Genomic DNA, 23,331 nt, shown 5'->3' with positions numbered 1-23,331 from the left:
TACTTGCCAGTTTCACCGGTGGTTGTTGTTTTCGTCGCAATAATCGTGCTAGTCTTTCCTTGATCGCCGAGAACGCCTTACCAGCAACATTGACAATTGCACCAGGAGCTTTATCACGAACAATATCAATAGCCTTCATCGATAATTGTTTTGCAACTGGTGCTACTTTTGGAGCTATCCTCGTGAATAATCCTCGAATGACATCACCAAGTCCATTTCCGTAAATAACACTATAGATTGGTAATCGTGAGTTTACCGCTCTAACCTGTGTGGGTTTACGATGATTATCATGCACAATCATCTTATTTTATTTACCATTTATCTAACAACTAGTCATCAACGAGCTCATCAATAAGTTCTCGGTAAACGCCAATATCCATAATGCCACCTTGAAATAGTCGCCGACAAATATCAGCTGCTTCATTGGTTATTTCTGGTGAATTATTTCCAGCTCGTTTTCCTCCTATGAGAACTTCTAACCGTGACACGTCATTGATGATATTATCAGGACATAAACCACGTCCTGTTTTAGGTTCATCTTGAGGTGTTTTAAATACTGGTGGTTGCATTACCGGAGTAAGTACTTCAGCGGTGGCCGGGGGTGAGTCACCTTCTCGAAATCCATGTGGTGAACCTGTCGGTGTAAATGTCATTTTCGGTGCAGAAATTTTCTTCGAGGGGAGTAATTTAATTAGCTCTTTAGTCCTTTTAATTTCCGACTTCAACCTTTGCTGTGGCGAAGAAGATTGTTGTTGTTCTATTTGTTGCAGAGGTGGAGGAAGCTGATACTGGGAGGACTCTCCTTGTTCTAGTTGTTCCCATCTCTCTCTATAAAGTCTTTTTACTTCTTCTTTAAGTCTTTCAAATTCTGGACCTCTAGCTTGTTTTTTGTTGTAATATACGCGATATATCCATTTAATGAAATTATCATCATTTGTTTTTTCATAACGGGGTTTTAAAATACTAGATTTATTAGATATATTATCTAATATCATCTCAGGTAATCTCTCTCTTTCAATTTTTCTAATTTCCTCAACAACTCCTTCGTTAAATTTTGCAATTAATTCTACGTTTTCTCCTGCTGGTTTGGATTTAGATGCAAGTTTTTTTCTCACATCGGCGACTTCAGTACGAAGTTCTTCAATGCCTTCAAGTATTTCCTCATCAACAGGTGGAGGTTGAGCTGCGGCTATGTCAATTGGAAGGTCTCGTAAAATCTTCTTTGTTTTTTTGGTTCTTCTTGCTATTTTTTCAGCCTGAGCTGCAGTTTGTTCTAATACCGGAAAAATACCCTTTTTCCTCTTCTCATCTTCCTCCGCAATATCTCCCCATATAGTTTTTTCAACAGCCGCTGCAGCTTTCTTAGTAGCTGCAGTGACGGGTTTAAATAGTTTTTTAGTGTCTTCTTCGTACTCAACTTTTGATTCTTGCTGCGCTTGCAGATTTTTCCTAAATGAGTCTCTGACAGGAAGAAATTTTTTAATTGTTTCTAATCGTTCTCGTGCTGTTCTTGCAGTATGAGATTCTGGATGTATCATTTTATTATAACATAATAATTTAATTAATATCAGCAAAAGAGGAATACAGAAGTTTGATGAACTATTACAGAAAAAGAAAGAACATAAATCCAAAAATAGAAAAACCACCATCAGAACTTGAATATTACTTGAAACATAGAACAAATTCCGAAGATTCAGATGAAGATGAAACAGATGAGGAAAAACGACAGCGAGAACGCGTTGAAAAATATTCATCAAACTTGGTATGGTGGTAAATTAATAGCAGCAGAGAGGGTACCTACCAACGTTGGTCGTCAAAAAAATAAACAAGAAATAAATAAACACGTAGAGTACTTTATTTTTTCAGCTACTATTTCGAACTGAGGTTTTATTAGTACAATCGGTCATTGCAAAAATAAACATCTCAAGGAAAGTTCATTTGTAAAATCTTGGCCTTTCTACGAGATGTTTTATTTGTTTGTTTTATTTGTTTTGTCGGAATTCTATGGTCTGTTCACCCTCTCTGCTGCTAGAGAGAACCACTCACTACCATCAGTTGAAGAATCCGTTGCAAAACTAGCAGGTGCAAAGTTTGTCACCAAACTTGATGCAAACTCAGGCTTTTGGCAGATACAATTGTCAGAAGATTCACGCCGCCTTACAAATTTCGTTACCTATTTCGGTAGGTTTTTTGTTAATCGCCTTCAATTCGGAATCAGTTCCGCGCCTGAATTTATTAAGAAAAGGATGTCAGAAACTCTGGAGCGACATGGCGGAACACTTAGTGACATGGACGATGTTATGGTTTTTGGGGAAACGCATAAACAGCATGACGAAAGTCTAGAAAAGGTAATGAAATCAATTCAAAAGGCCGGCGTCACTTTGAACGCTGAAAATTGTGAATTTTCGAGACCATCCATTAGGTTTCTTGGGTATATTGTTGACAAAAATGGTTGCCGACCTGATCAGGAAAAAGTCAAAATTATAACTGAAATGGAAACTCCGAAATGCGTAACAGAGATAGGACGATTTCTCGGCATGGCAAATCAGCTTGGCAAATTTAATCCAAATTTGGCAGAAAAATCAAAACCATTACGTGAGCTTTTGAAAGGTAATAGCTCGTGGACTTGGGGTCCATATAAAGAACAAGATTTTAGAGATATCAAGCAAGAAATGACATCTTCACCAATTTTAGCACATTAAAATCCAAACAGAGAAATAGTTGTATCTGCAGATACATATTCATGTGTACTAGGTGCTGTGCTGCGGCAGAAGCACGGTAGCACTTTGAGATCGGTGGCGTTCGCATCGCGAGGTATGTCAGAAACTGAGCAACGCTATGCTCAAATAGAAAAAGAGGCCCTTGCACTCACTTGGGCTTGTGAACGCCTCAGTATCTATTTAACTGGGTCACAATTCAAACTTGAAACTGACCATAAGCCATTGGTACCATTAATGAGCACAACAATCTTGGGAGATTTGCCCCCTAGAATTCAACGCTTTACAATGCGTTTGATGAGATTCAACTTTTGCATAGTTCATGTTGCTGGCAAAAATATATTAACTGTTGATGCTCTATCCGGCGACACCCTTAAGTTTTCACTCTGAGAGTGACAGAGAGTTTCAGGCTGAACCTAACGCCTATGTTGATTTCGTAGTTAGTAATTTGCCTGCATCAAATACTCGACTTGAACAAATAAAGTCTGAATATAAAAATGATTCGATTTGCAAACAACTTGTACAATTCTGTGAAAAGGGGCGACCAGAAAAATCCGCTATTGACGGAAAACTTCAATCGTACCGGGCAGATAGAGGTGAATTTACAATTCAGAATGGTATTTTAATGAAAGGTACGCGCCTGGTTGTACCAGAATCACTTAAAAAAAAGAAATCATAGAGAGAATTCACGATGGTTACCAAGGCATAGTTAAATGCCGAGAACGCGCCAAGACATCAGTTTGGTGTAAAGGACTAAGTACTCACCTAGAACACTTGGTAGTGTCTTGCCAAAATTGCATCGAAAACTCAAGAGATCAAGCTGAACCAATGATACCAAATGAATTTCCAAGTCGACCTTGGCAAAGAGTCGCTTCAGACTTGTTTGAACAGAATGGTTAAACATATCTCTTGGTGATTGATTATTTCTCACGATACATCGAAATAGCAAAATTGCAAGGCACATGTTCAAAAGTAATTGTCAATCATCTCAAATGAATCTTTGCGCGACACGGTATACCAGAAGTATTAGTTTCAGATAATGGTCCGCAATACACATCCGTATTACTCAAGGAATCTGCGACAAATTATGGATTCAGGCATATTTACAAATACTCCAGAATGTCCACAGAGTAATGGTCTCGCCGAAAAAGCCTTTGAAACAAATAAAACAATGCTGAGAAAAGTAAACGATCCTTACATAGCTCTTTTGACATATTACTAAATGGATACACCCCTGTCAAATTATTGATGGGAAGAAAATTGCAAACTGCTTTGCCAATGGCACCAAACAACTTAAAGCCGAAATGGCCAGATTTATTGAAACTGAAGAAATCGGAAAACTATCAAAAGCTAACTTAAAAGAGAAATTATGATCGTCGACATCGCGCCCGAAATATGAAAAAAACAACAACTTCAATTAGGGAATAAAGTATGGATTAAAGATCATTTTTCAAGACATGTACAAACCTTGCTGGAATATTGTCAGCACATTTACAGACCTTGCTGGGATATTGTCAAGACCTGTACAAACCTTGCTGGGATATTGTGAAGACCTGTACAAACCTTGCTGGGATATTGCCATGACCTGTAAAAACCTTGCTGGATATTGTCAAGACATGTATAAACCTTGCTGGGATATGGTCAAGATCCGTACAAACCTCGCTGAGATATTGTCAAGACCTTACGAACATTGCTGGAATATTTGTTGTTTGGAGTTTATTAATGTTTTCAACTTTGCTACAAAAACAATTAGCGTTTGTCTCTCTAACATCTCTATTAATCTGATTTCTAAATTTCCCCCAAAATTATATACATATCAGCATTACCTTTTTCTCTCCTATATATTCAATAACAGATCTTAATAACCCCACACACACAAACACACACACTCTATGGGTAGCTACATATGGTCCTGTTCTTTGTTTTAATCTATCTTCTTTAACTTGGAGCTGTCACTGAGAATTGTTGTAAATACCTTATCCAACCTTGATCCTTGTTAAATTGACTTCATCATAGGTTTTGTTCTGTTGTTGTTATTATAGTTTTAGTTGTTGTCTAAGGGCACATTGAACGTTTTATAGGTTATATTATGCCCCGGAAAATGGGAACTAAGTGCCTTCTCCAAGGATACACCGAGGAAGTTGACCCGGGTTGGCATGGGTGGGTATTAAACCATCGACCCTTGGACTACAAGTCGGACCCTCTACCAACTGAGCTATAGCGGTTCTCTTGTACAAAACTTGATCTTGCCTATCCATACATATATAACAATCACAAAAGAATATGTTGCGATTTTGTCATAAAACCCAATTAACTGTGTGGTTTTTCACAAATTTGATTTCGGGGGCCCCGAGTGGTCTAAAGCGCTCACCGTTCCGGATCGCTGCCATCTCACCTCTGTCTGCGTGGGCTCGAGTCCAAGGATCGGCTAGCGTGGGTACGTGGGAAAGCCTGTCAGTAGCTTCTCGTGGGTCGGTGGTTCTTCCCTGGGTTTTCCAGGGTTCTTCCTCCACCAGTTATACTGGCCGCCATGTATAGCCTATCTTGTGCTGAAAAATGGCGTTAAACCCTACAACAACAACAACAACAACAAATTTGATTTCCACTATGTTGTGTTTCCTGATTGGTCCTTTAACAAGTCTCCAAGTACAGAATGTGAGATAATTATCAATAATACCTAAGTGAAATGCCCCATGGTGATAGAATTTTTTCTTTCTTTCTGACTTTTGAAAGCATTATCTAATAACGTTAAAGCTGCCATGTTAAATCTTGTAGAGTCCGTGAGAATTTGACCTATTCGAAACATTGTTAGGATATTTACATTTTTTGTCCATACTGGTGACCTTCTATTAAAAAACAAACAAATAATGAATATATCCCTTTCCCCACCCTCAGCCAGAAATTCACATCTTTATTTAATTTTTAATAAGGTTTCTTCAAACTTGTAAAGGAAAACATTCTGATTTGGTATCCGTGATTTAATGAGACGTAATTAGTAAGCTTGCGCAATGATACAAATGTCAACAGGTCAAAAAACATGGTCACTCTTATGCCCAACATTAAATAAGGAAGAAAAAACGGCTTTTTGTCTTGACTAGAAACCAAACTGTGTGTGTGTGTGATTTAGATTTTTAACGTAGCTTTAACAATTTTTCAGTAATATCGCTACGATCTCTGCAGTGTGACAGTTTACAGTGATGTTTAGCACTGGGGCATCGTGCCGCAGACATGTAGCATGATGTCCCACCCAGTCACATTATCCTGACACCAGGCCGACCAGTCCTAACACTAACCTCTTAATGCTGAGCGCGAAGTGAGGCAGCTGTTAGTGCCATATTTGTAAGTCTGTAGTATGACTCGGCCGGGGTTCGAACCCGCGACCTACCGCATCCGAGGCGGACGCTCTAACCACTAGGTCACCGGAGTGGTATAGAAACCAAACTACATTAACTATACCTGTTAAGTCGTTCAGTGCTGAACGTCTTGTTTGTGGATCACTAACTTCAAATGTACAATTTAGGATGCAAATAAGTTGCAATTAGCGTTTATTGTGAATGAATACTCAAATCTCGATGTAAATCAGGAGATATATTCTGTTGTTTTTTTTTGTGCACTGTGATTGCAGTAAAAGGTCATGGGATGAAATGCAAAAATCACTTAATGAAAAGACAGATATTTTCTCCATCTTTGTTCTACACCTGTAAACACAATCATGAACACCTAGGAATGTGAGAAATCATATTCCGTTCATGAAAAGTGTACATAAAAAGTAGCCAATACAGTACGATGGTTATTGTAATAATAAAAATACAGAACGTTGGCTATATATTCGTTCGCCTCGCTTCTTGTAAATTGGTTTGTATTTGAATCATTTTTCTCCGCAAAAGAAGAATATAATCAATTCATTCTGAAATAAGCATGTTAATCTATCTAAATGTGAATTATTGACATTGGAAAACACTACATTGACATAAGCATGCTAATATATCTAAACATGAATTATTGACATATGAAAACACTACATTAACATAAGCATGTTACTATATCTAGACATGAATTATGGACATATCAAACACTACATTAACATCAGCCTGTTAATCTATCTAGACACGAATCACTTACATAGGAAAACACTACACTGAAATAAGCACGTGTATCTAGGAATGAATTATTGACACAGGAAAACATTACATTGATAGTCAGACCAATCACGTTGATTAAATAACGACAGCTATATAAAATATACACTAGGTATCAGAAAAAAAACAGTTCTCAAGGATAAGTTGTTGCTGTTTTGGTTTGGTTTTAAAGCCATTTTTCAGTAGATGTTAGGCTATACATGACGGCCAGGGAGAAAGAACCCAGGAAAACAAGAATAAAATCACCGACACACGGGAAGATATTGGCAAACTTTTTCATATACCTACGTTGGCCGAGCCCAAAATTCGAGCTCACGCGCACCGAGGTCTTTAAAGGCAACAGCCGTAGACTACTCGGCCACCCCAGGCCACCTCTTAAAAGTCAAAAGGTATTATTTTCTAACAGTTTTCCCACATTACAATGTTGTTTTTGTTTATACTAAATGGTCTATCATTTACATGTTTTTATTATAGATACAGACATTTTGCGACGATGAGCAGACAAATTACAAAACACTGCACAACAGCGAAGCGCCTAGTAAGCAGAATCGTCTGTGTGAGTACAGGAGCACGTGGGATGTCATAACCAGCACCGACGACTTTAATAACAACAAGAACCCGCCCAGAGACCTGAACGATTCTGAGCTTGTGCCACAATTCAAGATTGTTAAGGCAGCAAGTCGAAGGAAGAGATCAAATAGAAGGGCACCTAGCAAGGTAAGCTCAGTGAGGTTATGACAGAAGATTGTAGTAGCCCTGAGGACCATTACATCAACCAAATTCAGCAGAAATCATGTGTTGTTGTTTTCGGGTTTAACACCATTTCTCAGAGCAAGATAGGCTCAGTCTGATTAAAAGCAGATCTCCACTGTCCTACGTGAAGATCTGACAGCGACCGCTTAGTGGTCATGTTATAGTGACTTACGTTATTACCATAATTGCTAATTTTATTAGCCAGTCTGATGAAATTGTATACCTTCGCGTTTGGAAGGCTGATTAGTATGGCTGAAGAGCATCAATGTGTGCCGAACGATATGATTCACTTTCAAATTTCTAAAAGCTGCATTTTCGTTGGCTAATTCAAAGGTCACCAGAACATGACCGTTAAGCGGTCGCTGTGAGATCTTCACATAGGACAGTGGAGATTTAATTTTAATCATTGTGAAGATAGGCTACTCATGACGATCTGTATAGCCGGTGGATGGAGAAACAGAAATCAGTAAACTGGACAGTATGTACAATGCTGTAGTATTCGCCTACACTCGTGGCAGTTTGTATCTTCTAGTGACGGAGCCTGTAATCACTTCCTCAGATGATAATATCCGCACAATATACACGGACACACCCAAACTCTTAACATTGTTTTATTTCTAAGTTTGTTATTTTTATTGGATAATTTGATAAAAATAATTGATGATAACGCGCATATAAATTAATGTAATCGTTTTCTTAATTCTGAGAACAGGGTCCTGTCCATGAACCAAATTATTCCACGTTTCCAATTTTGAAAAAAGCTAGATATAACCTACCGGAAAAAGATAGGAAAAGCTTAAAAAATAACAAAGTTCTAAATTAAAATTTAATTCCTTTTCTCTTTTTAGAAATTGATATGGATGGAGAAAATATGCACATCTTCGTCTCTTGCAACAAAAGCATTTGGATAATCTCTTTGCGATGAAAGTTTTTTTAACGATATAATAACCTTGATCTAAACCTTCCTTCCTTTTCGTAAAGAATAACACTTATGCATAACCTTTATCACTTTTTAAAAATTTATTTTTAAAATGAATTCATCATATATATTCCTGCCAAAATGGCACAGTGCTTGTAGCTGTACCTTTGTCAATTATTTTTTATATAAATATTATGTATTTTATTAACATTATAGCATTTGTATCCTGAGCTTTATACAAGGGCAGACATACATTTGGTGGATGATAATATAGGAAGGCCGTACGTAGAGATCTATGTGCACGTGCTACATGGGTTTATGCCAGTGGTGGGGATGAAGGTCACGGCTACGATAGAAAATCCGCAAGGAAAGCATATTTTACTCGATTTGCATGACAATGGAGGAGGTACATATTCTGCGTTGACTACAGATTCAGAGTTCAGTCATTGCATGCTAAACAATAAAACATAAGAATGCCTTTGAGAGAGAGAGAGAGAGAGAGAGAGAGAGAGAGAGAGAGAGAGATTGCATCTGTGGCTGAAGGGAACATTCCTAATAATTTCAACGATCCACATTTATGGCGTCAACATTTGTCACTGAGAAGAGTAAATCCTATCTAATATTTTGTTTCACTGAAAATGCAAGGGAAAAGCCGAAAATATGGGTTATATACACATATTTCACGTCTACAACATCAACTTTGTCTTGGTGATATCAGTATTATTATGTTCATATTTACAAGCTTCTTTGTGTTTCTGCCTCATGTACTAATACTTTATTTATTTTTCCTCATTCCACTCCATTACAAAGGTGCTGACGTTGCCAAAAATGATGGGGTATACTCACGGTACTACACAAATCTTAGACTTCCAGGCCGCTACCATGTCTTTCTACACGTCCAGAATTCCGCTAATACAGTGGTGTTGGACAAGGATGTCAACGGTAGATTTCACTAAACAAAACGAATACCTTCAATTTGGGCTATTTTCTTGTTCTGTTAACCTTTTCTTGTCAACCTTGCTTTATCAATATTTGTTTTTCAATTTTATGTTTGCTAAGCTTTGTTGATGAATTACATACTTCTTGAGATGTCAGCATTTAAAATTCTTCAATTCAGTATATTCTGTACAGAAATAGTGTGTTTTGCTGTTGTGCTGAGAGGGCATAGTACAGAAAAAAGATCATAATAAAATAGAGTTTTGGACTAAATGAAAATAAATTAAATGAAAACTAAGGGAATGGTTAGCAATTTGCTCATGCTAATATACCCCAGCCTCTCTCGCGCCTCACCCTACCCCTAAACATAGTCCTACAATGTAAGACATAGCACATGTTTTTGTTTTAGTGCTATGTTCTGCACATGTTTTTGTTTTAGTGCTATGTCTTACTATCCAAATAACGGCCTTGTATAGCGTGTTTCAGGAATATCTCACACACTTGGCAGCCTATATCGATACTCTTCCACTAATTTATGTGTAATTAATATACTTAATGTGCTGTTTTTATCCTGGCAGAATGAAAATATGATTCTAGCAAATGGACGCATTTTCACGTTCCGTTGACATACATTTGATTTTGTTGCAATGCGATGGTAGTCGAGTTATGCCGAAGTAAGATCGAGTAGGTACATGTTGGGGATATGTTTCTTAAGCGAAAAGAACCGTTGCTTACAGTTCCAATAGGCATAATATAGTTGTATTCGTTTCGTTAAAGAATAATATTTCAACTTAATCCGATTTCGGCATTCCCGGCTTTCATCGCTTTTCAGCCAACTGAAAAGTAGGCTAACGAAACTTGAAAACAGGTCCATTTCTTTTGTGAGAATTTGAATTTATTAGAGAAAAGACATCAGAGTAAAGTCTGACTTAAACATTAGGGCTTTACTTTGTAGAAAAGCGTCGTTATTTTAGTTGTCATTTGTGTGAAATATTCCTGAAAATTTGACTTTCGTAACGAAGTTAGTCGACGTCAAAACACGCTACACAGCGCCGTTAGTTAGGCTGTAAGACCTTGATGCACACAACATAAATATCAGCGTCAATGTCTTACATGTAGGACTACCCCTAAATGGAGACGAATCTAAAGTTGTTAAGGGGCATAACTCTTCTGAAACTAGCTTGAGTAAAATGAATGGTCAACATGCATGTATTCTGATAGTTATCACATGCATACAAACTATGTTCACGGCGATCCACCAAAAACTTAAAGAGTAATTGTATTTCCATCGCATCAAGCCGTAATATAAAAGTCAATTACCCTCAGAGAAATCTTGGGAGCATTTTATATGATGACCATAATATGCAACAAGTTTCACGATAATAAATAAAAAGAGAAAAGAAGTTGCACTAACTGACAAATCATTTTACTCCAAGTCTAAAAGCCAGTAATTCTAAAAACAAATAGCAGAAGCACAGTGATTTGTTGACATGCGCATCTTTAAATGAACATTAAACTTTCCAAGTTTCATGGAAATCTATTGAAATAGGCTAGCTGTATTCACAAGATTCTGTCATACACTGCATTCTGCTGCAAGTCAAACAGGACAATAATTCTAATACGAATTCTGGATGCACAGTGATTTGTTGACAGGTGATGACAATGATATATACCTAGTTTCTTAGCAATCCATCAAAAACTGGGACGAAATATGCTAATGAGATTGTGTCATACACTGCATTAAGGTACATGACAAAAAGGGCAATGCATCTACACAGAAATTGCTGGAGAAGATTTGTCAATCAGTGCATCTTCCAATAATGATCATAATATTTACCAAGATTTTTGGTCATCCACAAAATTATGTGATACTAGCTGCGTCCACAAGGTTTTATAACACGCTGAGTTCAGCTGCAAGTCAAAGAACCCATAACTTGATTTGTCGAAATGCACAACTTTAAATGATGCCCAAAATATTTACCAAGTTTCATGACAATCCATCAAATAAGGAACAGCACATCTGGATTACTCTATAACACCGCCACCTGTAGTGCCGGATGTACACAAAGTCAGAAAAGTGAAGTTAATGAAATTACATTTTAATAAGCGACCCTCCCTGTCAATGCACACGATAAACCAAGTGTCGTGGGAATGGTGAGATATTTCTCACATTAATATACCCCGCCTCTCCGCACTAGACCCCTATGCATTGATGGATGAGCATATAGTAAAAAGAAGGTAATAACTCTTCTGAAAATAGCTCAGGTACACTAATATACTTAACCGCTCCGGTGGCCTAGTGATTAGAGCGTCCGCCTCGGATGCGGGAGGTCGTGGGTTCGATCCCCGGCCGAGTCATACCAAACACTTAACAAAAATGGTACTAACAGCTGCCTCGCTTGGCGCTCAGCATTAAGAGGTTAGTGTTAGGACTGGTCGGCCTGGTGTCAGGATAATGTGGCTGGGTGGGACATCATGCTACATGTCTGCGGCATGATGCCCCAGTGCTCGACATCACTATAAACTTCCACATTGCAGACATCGTAGCGATATGACTGAAAAATTGTTAAAGCTACGTTAAAAAATCCAAATCACATCACATCACTGCTTATTTTCACGTATTAGACAATGTAGATAGTCACTAATATACTTCTCTTTTACCTACCGTAGATATCGAAGTCCCACACACTACCATAATCGCAAAGAGATCCATCTATGGTCCAGTAGAGAGGAAATTGACGGGACAATCTTTCTTTTTGGAGAAAGATCTTTCCGTAGACGCACCAAGAGATGTAGTTCCACCATCTAGAATCCGCGATTTACAAATCATGGAAATTAATGGACAAAACAAGAGTGTTGAACTTAGCTGGACAGCACCAGGAGACGACATGGACGATTATAAAACCGGTGAGTGAGGTACACTGTATTACGAAGACATAAAGTGAGTCAGATTAACAGCTCGCACATATTTGCATTCACTTAGCCTGACCTTGTGGCCTTTTGATTCGTCTGCAAATTCTGTACAGCAAATGAACCAATCGTTGTAAGTATTATCGACATACATTTAAAATACCCCCATGATGTAAATAAATACTGTGATACAAGATTTCTCTCAGGGAAGTGAAGAGATGTAATGATGTTTGGTACGTAAAACGTAGACTACTCTGCTTAAAGCCTTTATTTATGGATAATGATTGACTTTTCATAATTATAACAGTGTTACATACATAATGACGTTGCAGATTAATATTGTATTAGTATGGTAATTGCAACACCTTAGGCCGTTTTCATACTGCATTCGAAAAATGCATATGATGTTATAGCTATGTGAGATGCTAAGGGACAAATATAACAATAATTGTATTCAGTCTATGTGAGATGCTAAAGGACAAATATAAGAATAATTGTACTCAGTCTATGTGAGATGCTAACGGACAAATATAAGAATAATTGTATTCAATCTATTTTATTGCTATAAACACACTCTCTGCAAAAATAAAATTCATTATCCAGAACAGCAGTTGCCAATCTGAAATGTAAGTCAGTGTGTTCGAGTTACTGAGCACGCTTCACATCACTGTGTTATCGAGAACACGTAATTTATTAATATTTAAACATTCTGCATTTTAAACCTACATTATCAAATGTTCGATGCTAAATTAAGTTTTGAATTGGAAAAAAGTGTTGTGAACTGCTTATTTTCACGTATTAGACAATGTAGATAGTCATATGGTTATTTTAATTGTAGATAGTCATACTGTTATCTTTAACGGATAGTTACTGTTATAATATATTTTAATTTTCCTATGCATCGCGTTATTTAGTTTTAATCATCGCAAACTGAGAAATGAATGTTGGTCAATGTTGAATGTCATGTTTTCGATGTCCTTCGGCAACAAAAATGCTATAGTGTCTTAATACCCCACTTGATATTATAGCAACAAATTGAAAGCTGATTTATTTCGATACAAGATTAGCGTACATGCATGTCTCTTTTAATAGTTCACCACTACGATCTCTTCATTGCCTTGAACATAGAAAATATTCGTGAACTACTTTCGATGACCTTGGAAAACGGTCTTCCTGTGCATGGGTCTATCTGGAAGGAAACAGTACCGGCCATTCATGCCTTTGGCTACCTGGAACGTTTTCTCTGGAAAGCGCCATTGGTTATTTCTGATGCTGAAGAGAAACTACACTTCGCTGTAGCAATTCGTGGTGTTGACAAGACAGGAAATTGTGGGAAAATTTCAAATGTTGTTACATTTTCTCTGTCATAAATTAAAATTAGAAAACACTATTTGTCTTTTTCTGAACCACTTACACTACTTATATTCTGAAAAACATTTGAGACTTAGGATACATACTATCAGAATGACTTTTACAAAGATCTGCTGCCATTATCCATTTTTTCGCTAATCTTGTCGAGGATGCACGAATCGATTGTTGAATTTCGAATTTACTGGGCCATAAATAAAATAGCATAGATTTGAAAATGATGAGTTCAGATACAAAAGTTATGATTGCTCTTCAAACATGCAAATATAATTTAATATACCTGCTGTTCTGACCGTTACATCTCTCTCTCTCTCTCTCTCTCTCTCTCTCTCTCTCTCTCTCTCTCAACACGCCGATAACCTCTTACGTCAAAAGTACAGGATTTTTTGAATATCCAGCAGTTTGGTTGCCTAGGAACTGAAAACACGTTAAAACGTCTACATTTTCAAAAAGGTTCCTCTTTTATTGTCTGTTTTGATATAAAAAATTACATCAGCATCGTTTAGATCCCAATAAATGTATATAAACATCATAAGAATGATCTTTTCTCTTGGTCGGTTGTCTACCAAAGGCCAGTAATGCTAAATATAAAATCGCATTTTCGGATTCCAGTGTGTTCATTCTGCTCATTCTTACCTTTCCAGTTTTAAAATGATCGACCTTTATGGAAGCTTGAGTGTGTGTATATATGGTGACTAGCGTCATAGAATACATATTCACATTTTTGTCACAGAGAACCTAAAGCTATCTAGAATAAAGAAAAGTATAAACTTCAGAAAAAGAACGAAATAACAGAAGCATTAACTATACTTTCAGAAAGGGACGAAGGTGGTTACGAATTAGAGAACAAGTTAAATGCAAGCTATAAGCACGATTGCACTCAAATACCTAGCCTTTTCTGTATGATCTATCGTAAAGGCGAGCGATCTAACCTGTCATCTCGTTGTCTAAATTTAGTTCCATGCGGAACAAGGCAGTTGTCATAATTAGAGAAGCCAAAGAGCTCTGAAACTGACAAATTAACAGAAAGGCTGCAATTATACACTACGTCATCCAAAGCCTGGTGGTCAGTCCTTAAGGTATTCATAAGCCCTCATCGTACACATTTTATTCCTTGCTTTAAAGATAACGGTTCGATAATTACCGATGATGTTGACAAGCTGAATTATTTTACGATCATTTTTCAGAGCAAACTGTAGTTGATGAAACAAAGGTAACCTTCTAGATAAACCTTAATATACGGATGTAAGTCTAAATTCTAAAGAACACCTGACGAGGTATAAAATGTACTCAAAAGCCTTCCTCCAAGTACGGCTTATGGTCCCGATTGTCTAAATTACTGTGTTCTGTGTGAGATGCGTGATGAGCTCACATAATCCTTTTGTTAACTTTTTAACCAGTCTCTTAGAGAATCAACCTTTCCAGACATTTGGAAAGAGGCACACGTTTGTTCAGTTTTAAAGAAGGGTGACCCTTCTATCGTATATAATTACATACCAATATCTCTTCTCAAGACTGTTGGCAAAGTATTTGAAAGACTGGTTATTAAGCATTTATTTAATTACTTCCATGAAAATAACATTCTTACACCTTTCCAGTCTGTATTTTTTACAGTTAATCAGTTTACGTATCTCTGTGATACGTTTTGCAAAGCAATATATTCCAGTAAGGAAATCAAAGCTGTGTTTTACGACATAAGTAAAGCCTGGAAAAGAGGTCTCCTTCACAATTTGAAAGATACTGGTATCACAGGAAGCCTTATAAAATGGTCTCTAGCCATCTAAAAGGTAGAAGACAGCTTCTAATATTTCCGGGCGTGTTTTCAGGGTGGAAGGTGTATCAGAGTTGGTGTGTTCAAAGATCCGTGTTAGGCCCCTTGTCTTCCTAAACATAAATGACACTGTATATGATATACACTCCGATACAAACTGATTTTCAGATGATACAAGTCTCTTTCTAATAGTGGATAATCCAGTCATAATGACTCATAACCTCAACTCAGACTTGGAAAATTATTCTCAGTAGACACTTGATTGGCTTGTATCTTTCAACCCTTTTGAAATTGAAACACTGCCAATTTCCAGGAAAATTAATAAACCCTTCCATCCACCACTATATATGCTCAACTAAAGAAATAAGAAAGAATGATGTGTACAAAATGTCTTGGAGTTTTACTCTCGAACGACTTCTCTTGGCACAAACAAGTACACGATATACGGGAAAAGGCATGGTAAAGAATTAATGAAATACGTAAACTTAGATTCTAATTTGACCGGAAATCTTTAGAAATTAAATTTACGTATTTTATACGATCCATTCTGAAATATGATAATATGGTTTCGAACAATTAAACGTTACTCGAGAAAAGAGAACTCGAAAAAATACAACATGAAGCAGCCAGAGTTGTGACTAGTGAAATGAAATTAGCATCTATTGAATCACTACCAGTTGTTGTTGTTGTTGCAGGGTTTAACGCCATTTTTCAGCACACGATAGCTATACATGGCGGCCAGTATTAATGGTGGAGGAAGAACCCTGGAAAACCCCGGAAAGAACCACCGACCCACGAGAAACTACTGGCAAGCTTTCTCACGTATCCACATTGGCCGAATCCGAGACTCGAACCCACGCAGACAGAGGTGAGATGGCAGTGATCCGTAACGGAGAACGCTTTAGACCACTCGGCCACTCGGGGCCCCATCACTACCAGTAATAACTTCAAAAGCACCTTCAGTACTGGCAACATATGTGTTCCCAGACACTTTTATTGGGGTAGAACGAAATTTAAAATTCTTCTATTCTTATTTCATTCGAATTGTCCCTTGCGACGTCATACTCACGACGTTTCACCCGCTGTGCATTATATTAGTGACTGTTGACAGTATCGACAGTGTCAGAGGTAGAGATCAGGGACGTCATTTCAACTTTATTGGGGAGGGGGCAAAACTTTAAAGGAAGGGGGGGGGGGGAAATTGACGGGCTTGTTTATTTTCGTATATAGGCAACAGCAATTTTACATTTTACAGCACATGCAAATGGGGGGGGGGGGGCAAATCCCCCTTCCCCCTTTCCCCCTCAAATGACGTCCCTGGTAGAGATGATGAGAGATCCTTACTCCTTATGGTGTTTTGCTTATCTAGGAGATAATCGACCACGGTATTATTGCCCAGAATGAGTATTAATAATATAAAATATGAAATCATTGGATAGAATAACAGAAATCTGAGAGATATATAGAATAGAACAACACGAGCCCCTTATGCAAAATAGCCCAATTTAATCAACTGCTTAAACAAATTAAAATTGAACGTTACATCTGAATCATTCACTTTCTTTTAGCAATAGAGTTACAAAATTCATACGAAATTCAATTAGCCGTTCTGCTGAACCGATAAAATAAACTTCATCATATAATTGAATGACCGATCGAACTGAAATTGCCGGCATGTCTGCATCACCAGGTTGCTTCCGGTCTTTTCCAACTCACTGTAGTGATAGGTTGGCGTTGCCTTATTTCTTTTCCGTCTCTCTCTCTCTCTTTGCAGCCTCTTCGGGCAAACAACCATCTTGGTTGTAGACTGCGCATTTTTCCATTGTGCAGTAGAAGTATGGAGCTATGTTTTTTAATTAAAATACAATACGGAACCTAAATCTCTGTTGTTTTTTTTTTCTCTTTTCCATTGATAAACATTCTCACTTTTTTCACTTCAGATATTGTCTTATCGTAATTCAACGGAACTAAGCTATGTCAGTTCCCAACCTGATCTGATACACAAACAGCCTATTAACGTGAATTTATGTCTTTTCTAGAGGCTACACACATTCCTAACGGAAATACGACATAATTAAACGACTTAGATAACCCATTACACCACGCTGTGGGCTGTAAATTACTAGCTGACTATATCAGTCGACACACGTTCCTAATGTTACCACCATCGACTCCCTGTTGAAAAGAATTCACGACCTAATTCACAAACGAAATAACGGACTTCGCACCTAGCCATAAACACGTTCCTCTGCTAATTAGCGATTCATTTACATATATTAACAGATACAGAAAAAATTAATTCTCAACGTAACTGATAAAATCATTTAAGACAGATAATTTACTTCTCACAATTTGTATCAGAAGAAATGAAAGAAATCTTAAGGATACATGATTCCTATAACATTCAAGAAAAACTTAATTCTCAGAATGCGTATCAGAGCAATGCATGAAAGTCCTACACTGAAAGGTTTCTGTTACATTCAAGACATGAATGTACATTTTTTCTTCCTAAACTCATGGAAAATTTACACATGAATTCAACCGAAAAATTCAACAAATAATTACAAACTGACATCAATGCATATCGTATGTGACTAAGACTAACCTTGTGCTTCCCTAGCCCTCGCTCACTTAACATGAGAGAATTTCCTACTTCTTTTTCTTGATTCCGGGTCTATACAATTTTCAGACCCGCCTGTCCTTGGACGATTTATTTAACGAGAGAAATTTATTTATTATTTTTTTCTCGGAGTCCTTCAGACGTTTCCATGCGGCAGATAGACATTGCCTGCATAAAACTTCGCTGCACTGCATGATACTTAAACCATGAAATTTCGTCTGGGACCCCTCCCCCCCCATTTAGATTAGCCAATGAGGATTACATTATCTATAAAATTTTAACCTTCCCATCGAAGTCAGAATAATCTTTTCCACACCGTCTTTATTAATAGCTATAACTATTCTGGAAAATATAATTTTTTGACAGCTATTTCAAATGATACAAGAATTCCAAACATTTTCTCTGGCTTTGTCCAGCTGTGTCATTTTCCACTGTTTGATCTTACGTTAAAATTGGCTTCTTCCATCTGTCTGACCGTTATTGAATGAACTCTAATTAAACTTCACTTACGACAAGACAGGTTAACTATTACAAATTGCCAAGTTATTGCGAGCCAAGCATATACGCCAATCTTAATGGCTGTGTCACGCCGACCACGATATAATGCACTGCGGAATTATCTCAACAAACGTTGCACAATAACAGACAGTTACACCAGTCTCCCTCTGAGGGATCAGGCAGTCGAACCGACACGCTCATCCCCCCGCCATGACAAGAGCTGTGTGGACAGCTCAGGGTGTCTGCTCGGCTCCGGTGCAGTAGGAACTTATGGCATCCAGACTCGTCTCCAGAGGTCTCGACAGTGTCGTGCTAGTGGACTGATACAGGTATGAGAGAGAGAGAGAGAGAGAGAGAGAGAGAGAGAGAGAGAGACTGTGCAACGTACGCTCACTTAAATCTAACTCACTCGGAAGTCACAACATTATCATTTCCCACCACCAGATATCTTCAAATCCTGTGGCGATGGGCTAGCGGCAAAGTATTCTGCATGGATACACTGGAAGCTATAGCTGAAGACCTGTACACAGGTGAGCCAGAGTATAGGGTCGCTTTCATGGAACCGAAGTAGCAGTGGAACCCGGCAGCCCCTGTATGACTGAGCGGTTCTATTTAGAATCACACTGCTAATCTCCATAGCACGAGGAAGGGGCTTGAATAGGTGCCCTAAATTATGCTTACTTTTCCTTACCCCTAATCAGCTTAGCGTGGCTGATGGGGATTCAGGTCTTGAGGAGAAAATCACACAAAAGTCCAAAAGTGACGCCACTAATCGTCGGTGCCTGGAGTGTGAGAACACAAATGGATCTAGAAGAGTTCTAGATGGTAAAGAACTGGACAGGTTCAACATCCAAACAGTGGTCCCGAGTTTAACTCGCCTCGGTGAGAAAGGACAAGTCAATGAAGTAGGAGCCGACTATACCTTGTTCTGGTATGGCCGAATTAACGAAGAGCGTGTTGGGTTTAAAGTCCAGTCACAGCGAATCAGCGAACTCAGAAACCTATCAATGGGCGTGATGAGAGCCCCGTGCAAAACGAGACCCCAGTTGTCTGGAAAAAAGACATGCAATATTCATGAGCGCCTATTGTTATGTATATTTAATTTGTATTATTTGTTGGCTTTTCTTAATGATCATACGCTGTATACATTTGTAATTTGTATTTGACCTTGTACAAAATAAAGTTCACTGTGTACCTGACCAGGGACAACTACTTTGTAAACAACATAATATATAGCAAATATTTCTCAATGAGTGTGGATTAAATATTTAGATCAATATCAATGGAGGTAAACATGTTTATTTAGGTATGTGTGTACGATAGCAGAGTTTCATTTGGAAATTCCTAATGTTGTTGACAACTTTGAATGTTTTAGAGAGGAGGCTGACCTACATCCGGGCTCTGGTATGGTGTCTTACCTGCTTATATAACGTTATTTACTTGTAAATGTGATCATTCTTGTCTAAACATCTTGAGGTAGAACCCTTCTTATTGTTGTGTTCAGTTTCTCATTTAGGTGGATTTTGTTTCTTCAAATTATTATTTACTGGAAATACAAAGTGTTCATCAATAATACTTTTGGACTGGAACATCAATTTGGAATTATAGTGAATTCAGTTAGAACAGTTTGGATTATATTATTATGATACATAAAAAGTCTTAACAGATCAGTACACTCCAGGCTACTGACGCATTAGCACGTTCGAAACTACAAGCACATTAACACATTCAATATTTGAACTTATCTGGAATACTACTGGAATTCAGTTTTAACTTTATACATTTGAAACTGAAATAGGACTTTTACGACTATTTGGGATTTAATTCACAGTACTGTAAGTTCCTTTTAAATTTTCACTTTGTATTATAGGAAAATAAATCAATTGTTGAATGTTACAAACCTTATTGGGTTTCGCTCTTTTCTATGACATTGGTGAAGACAATAAAGTCGTTACATAAAATTAGGGGGCTCATTCACGTGATAAGAATTTGTCTAAAATATTTCAGAAAACTTTTTTTAAAAACTTAAATTCAGTTTTAAAAAAAACTAGTCCTAGGTATTTAATTTTACATAGTTAAGAAATCTGTTTTGAAACCAACAAGCTGTCAAAATGTCATCTAATGTGGAGAACTTTATTTTAAATCCTACCTAGGAAGGGTTAGAGTCCTCTTGACCAAGGATGAATTACTTCAGCTTGCCAGACAGTATGATCTCTCCGAGGCGAATGCTTCTTTAACGAAGCAAGAAATAGAAAATAATGTTGTCCAGCTTTTGGTGGAAAATAATATTTGGATAAAAGTGCTTGGGTTTTGATTAACAAGTCTCTACTTGGAACTGATATTATAGTAATAGAATTGAAATTAAAGCACAAGATGGAAAACAGATTTAAGAAAGATTCCGCTTCAGAAAGAGAAAGGAGACAATGCCATTGGAGAACAACGAGAGAGAGAGAGAGAGAGAGAGAGAGAGAGAGAGAGAGAGAGAGAAAGAGAGAGAGAGAGATAAAAGCAGCTACAGAGATAGTAAAGAGAATTGAAGTCGCAGAAAGAAGAGATAGATGGACAAATGTAGGTACATAAAGAAGAGAACTGCAGTTGCAGGAAGAGAAAAGATAGAGAAAGAGAAGATAGGATAATACAAATACAAAGAGAAAATCAAGAGGGAAATACAGATGCAGAGAGAAAGAGAAAAGAAAAAAGAGAATTTCAATCTAGATGAAAAGAATTAGAGCTTGCAAGTGGAAAACACCCCTCCCGTTTACTTTCAAGTTCAGTTTTTGGTGGTACCAGGGATATTAGGTTAATACCCCTATTTAAAGTAAAGGAAGTAGATAAATGTATTCATCAACTTGGAAAATTGCTGAAAATTAGAAATGGCCAAGAGAGCATTGTGTTCCATTATTGCAAATTGTACTTGTTGGCAAAGCTCGTGAAGTCTAAAATTCAGTCTCAGTACAACAAAGTGCTGATTATGATGTGGATAAGGAATGTATCTTGAAGAGTTATTAGTTGGTATCTGAGGCATATCGACAAAGGTTAGTAACTGTAAAAAGAAACTTGACCGACATGTGTCGAATTTTCAAGAGAAAGAGAACAAATTATTTGATAGGTGGTGCTCAGCCAAGAAGGACGGTCAAGACTACCATATCCTCAGACAACTCATATTAATTGAAGAGTTCAAGAATTGCATACACAGTGATGTTAAGACTTACCTTGATGATTACAGCTGACGATTATTCCTTGACTTGCAAAGTTTCTGTTGTCAACTGGTCGTCCACTCAGTAGTGGTTTGGTAAAATGCCATTTCAGTCTCATATGAGCACAAATAAATCTCAATCTGACAAACTTTTAGGAATCAAGTCTCTGATAAGACAGATCAGAAATCCTTATCTATTCCTACGTGCTTCAGATTGAAAAAATCAACAAAATCAAGACTGACCTATTCCAAATGCTCTTATTTCTAAGAGGTCAAGGTCAGGATCACGTATTGAAAAGAATACATGTGTTGGGTCAAACAAACCCCAGTCTGACTATATTATAGAAAATTATGAATAATTCACTTCGCAAGGTTCGATATAACCTATTAATGATTCTGCCAATCCTCTCTCTATTAAAATTTTAAAGGACACATGAGCTTCTTAGAGTCTTTTAACATCAGGCACTTAGACTTTTTCTGAAAAGTCTTCTTAAAATGAAGTGTTCTAATTCAATGAGTAGAGTGTGGCTTTGTTGATGTTCCTCTCCACTGTGTAAGTTTGTCATCATACTAATTCGGAACAATAACGTCTTTACACATCGAGGATATTGATTTATTACTAGGCAGTGGCTTACCTGGAGATAAGGTTGTGGTTAATTTACTTGTAACTGACAAAACTTGTTCGGATCAGAAAGTCCATCGTATTGAAAAAGAAATTCATGATTTATAACCGATTTGTGCAGTTACGAGATTTTTGGCAAAGAAGGCTCTTGAAAATGATGTTGATCAGGAAATATTTGCTTAAGCTGACACATTTCTTGGTCGTGCTTTTGATGAGGTCACGTTTCCTCATATATATCGATCGAGAGGTACTGAACACAATGATATTCGTTTTACTAATCACTCTCTTTATTCTAATCAGGGTGACAAACGACAATGGGTAAATATTATCGAATTATTTCTTCATTCGATCAAAAGTGATTGATTATCTATCGCACAACCCGTAGGGATAAGTAATGGGTTTTCCCCAACAAAAATACTTATTTTAAACGAAGTTAAAGTGTTAGTTAATTTGAATGTTTTTAATCTTTCTCGTTTATTAGTTGCACATATCGAATAAACTTAATTGTCCGATGAAAGCTAATATCAGTAAAATACCACAGTGAAAATACAACAAAAACTCAGTTGATTTTTCAAGAATATTCATATTAAAATCAAACAGTGATATTTAGCCCCCTCGTCATTTGCAGGTTTGTTTTATTTTCTACGTGACTTCGGTAGTAATCATTTAAAAACACTGGGCTTTGTTACAGTTGTATGAAAGGAGATACATTTGTTTCTAGGTTAAGTACATTCGATAAACTGGATTATTCGCGTTGGTTTGTTGAAATATAGGAATTATCTCATTCTATGTGCATACACCAGGTTAACTCACTATACGCGATAACGCTCAGTTCAATATTTCAGTAGCTAACATAAATGTATATTAGCAGATAAAATAGGA

The 23,331-nt window shown here is 37.3% G+C and overlaps 1 protein-coding gene across 1 annotated transcript in view; it reads left to right on the top strand.

The window, feature by feature from the left end:
• LOC149796141 (calcium-activated chloride channel regulator 2-like) overlaps window positions 1–13,744 on the top strand; it is a 44,652-nt gene extending 30,908 nt beyond the window's left edge. The window contains exons 4-8 of the mRNA XM_089963934.1: window positions 7,331–7,573; window positions 8,745–8,934; window positions 9,339–9,470; window positions 12,135–12,371; window positions 13,467–13,744. Of these exons, the coding sequence (XP_089820060.1) occupies window positions 7,331–7,573; window positions 8,745–8,934; window positions 9,339–9,470; window positions 12,135–12,371; window positions 13,467–13,744 (1,080 nt within the window). The remainder of the gene's footprint in view (window positions 1–7,330; window positions 7,574–8,744; window positions 8,935–9,338; window positions 9,471–12,134; window positions 12,372–13,466) is intronic.
• Window positions 13,745–23,331: the final 9,587 nt, after the last annotated feature.

This window comes from Sinohyriopsis cumingii, chromosome 7, assembly GCF_028554795.1.
Source record: "Sinohyriopsis cumingii isolate HCF-2022 chromosome 7, ASM2855479v2, whole genome shotgun sequence".
Lineage (NCBI taxonomy): Eukaryota > Metazoa > Mollusca > Bivalvia > Unionida > Unionidae > Sinohyriopsis > Sinohyriopsis cumingii.
This window is presented reverse-complemented; position numbering and strand designations above follow the sequence as displayed.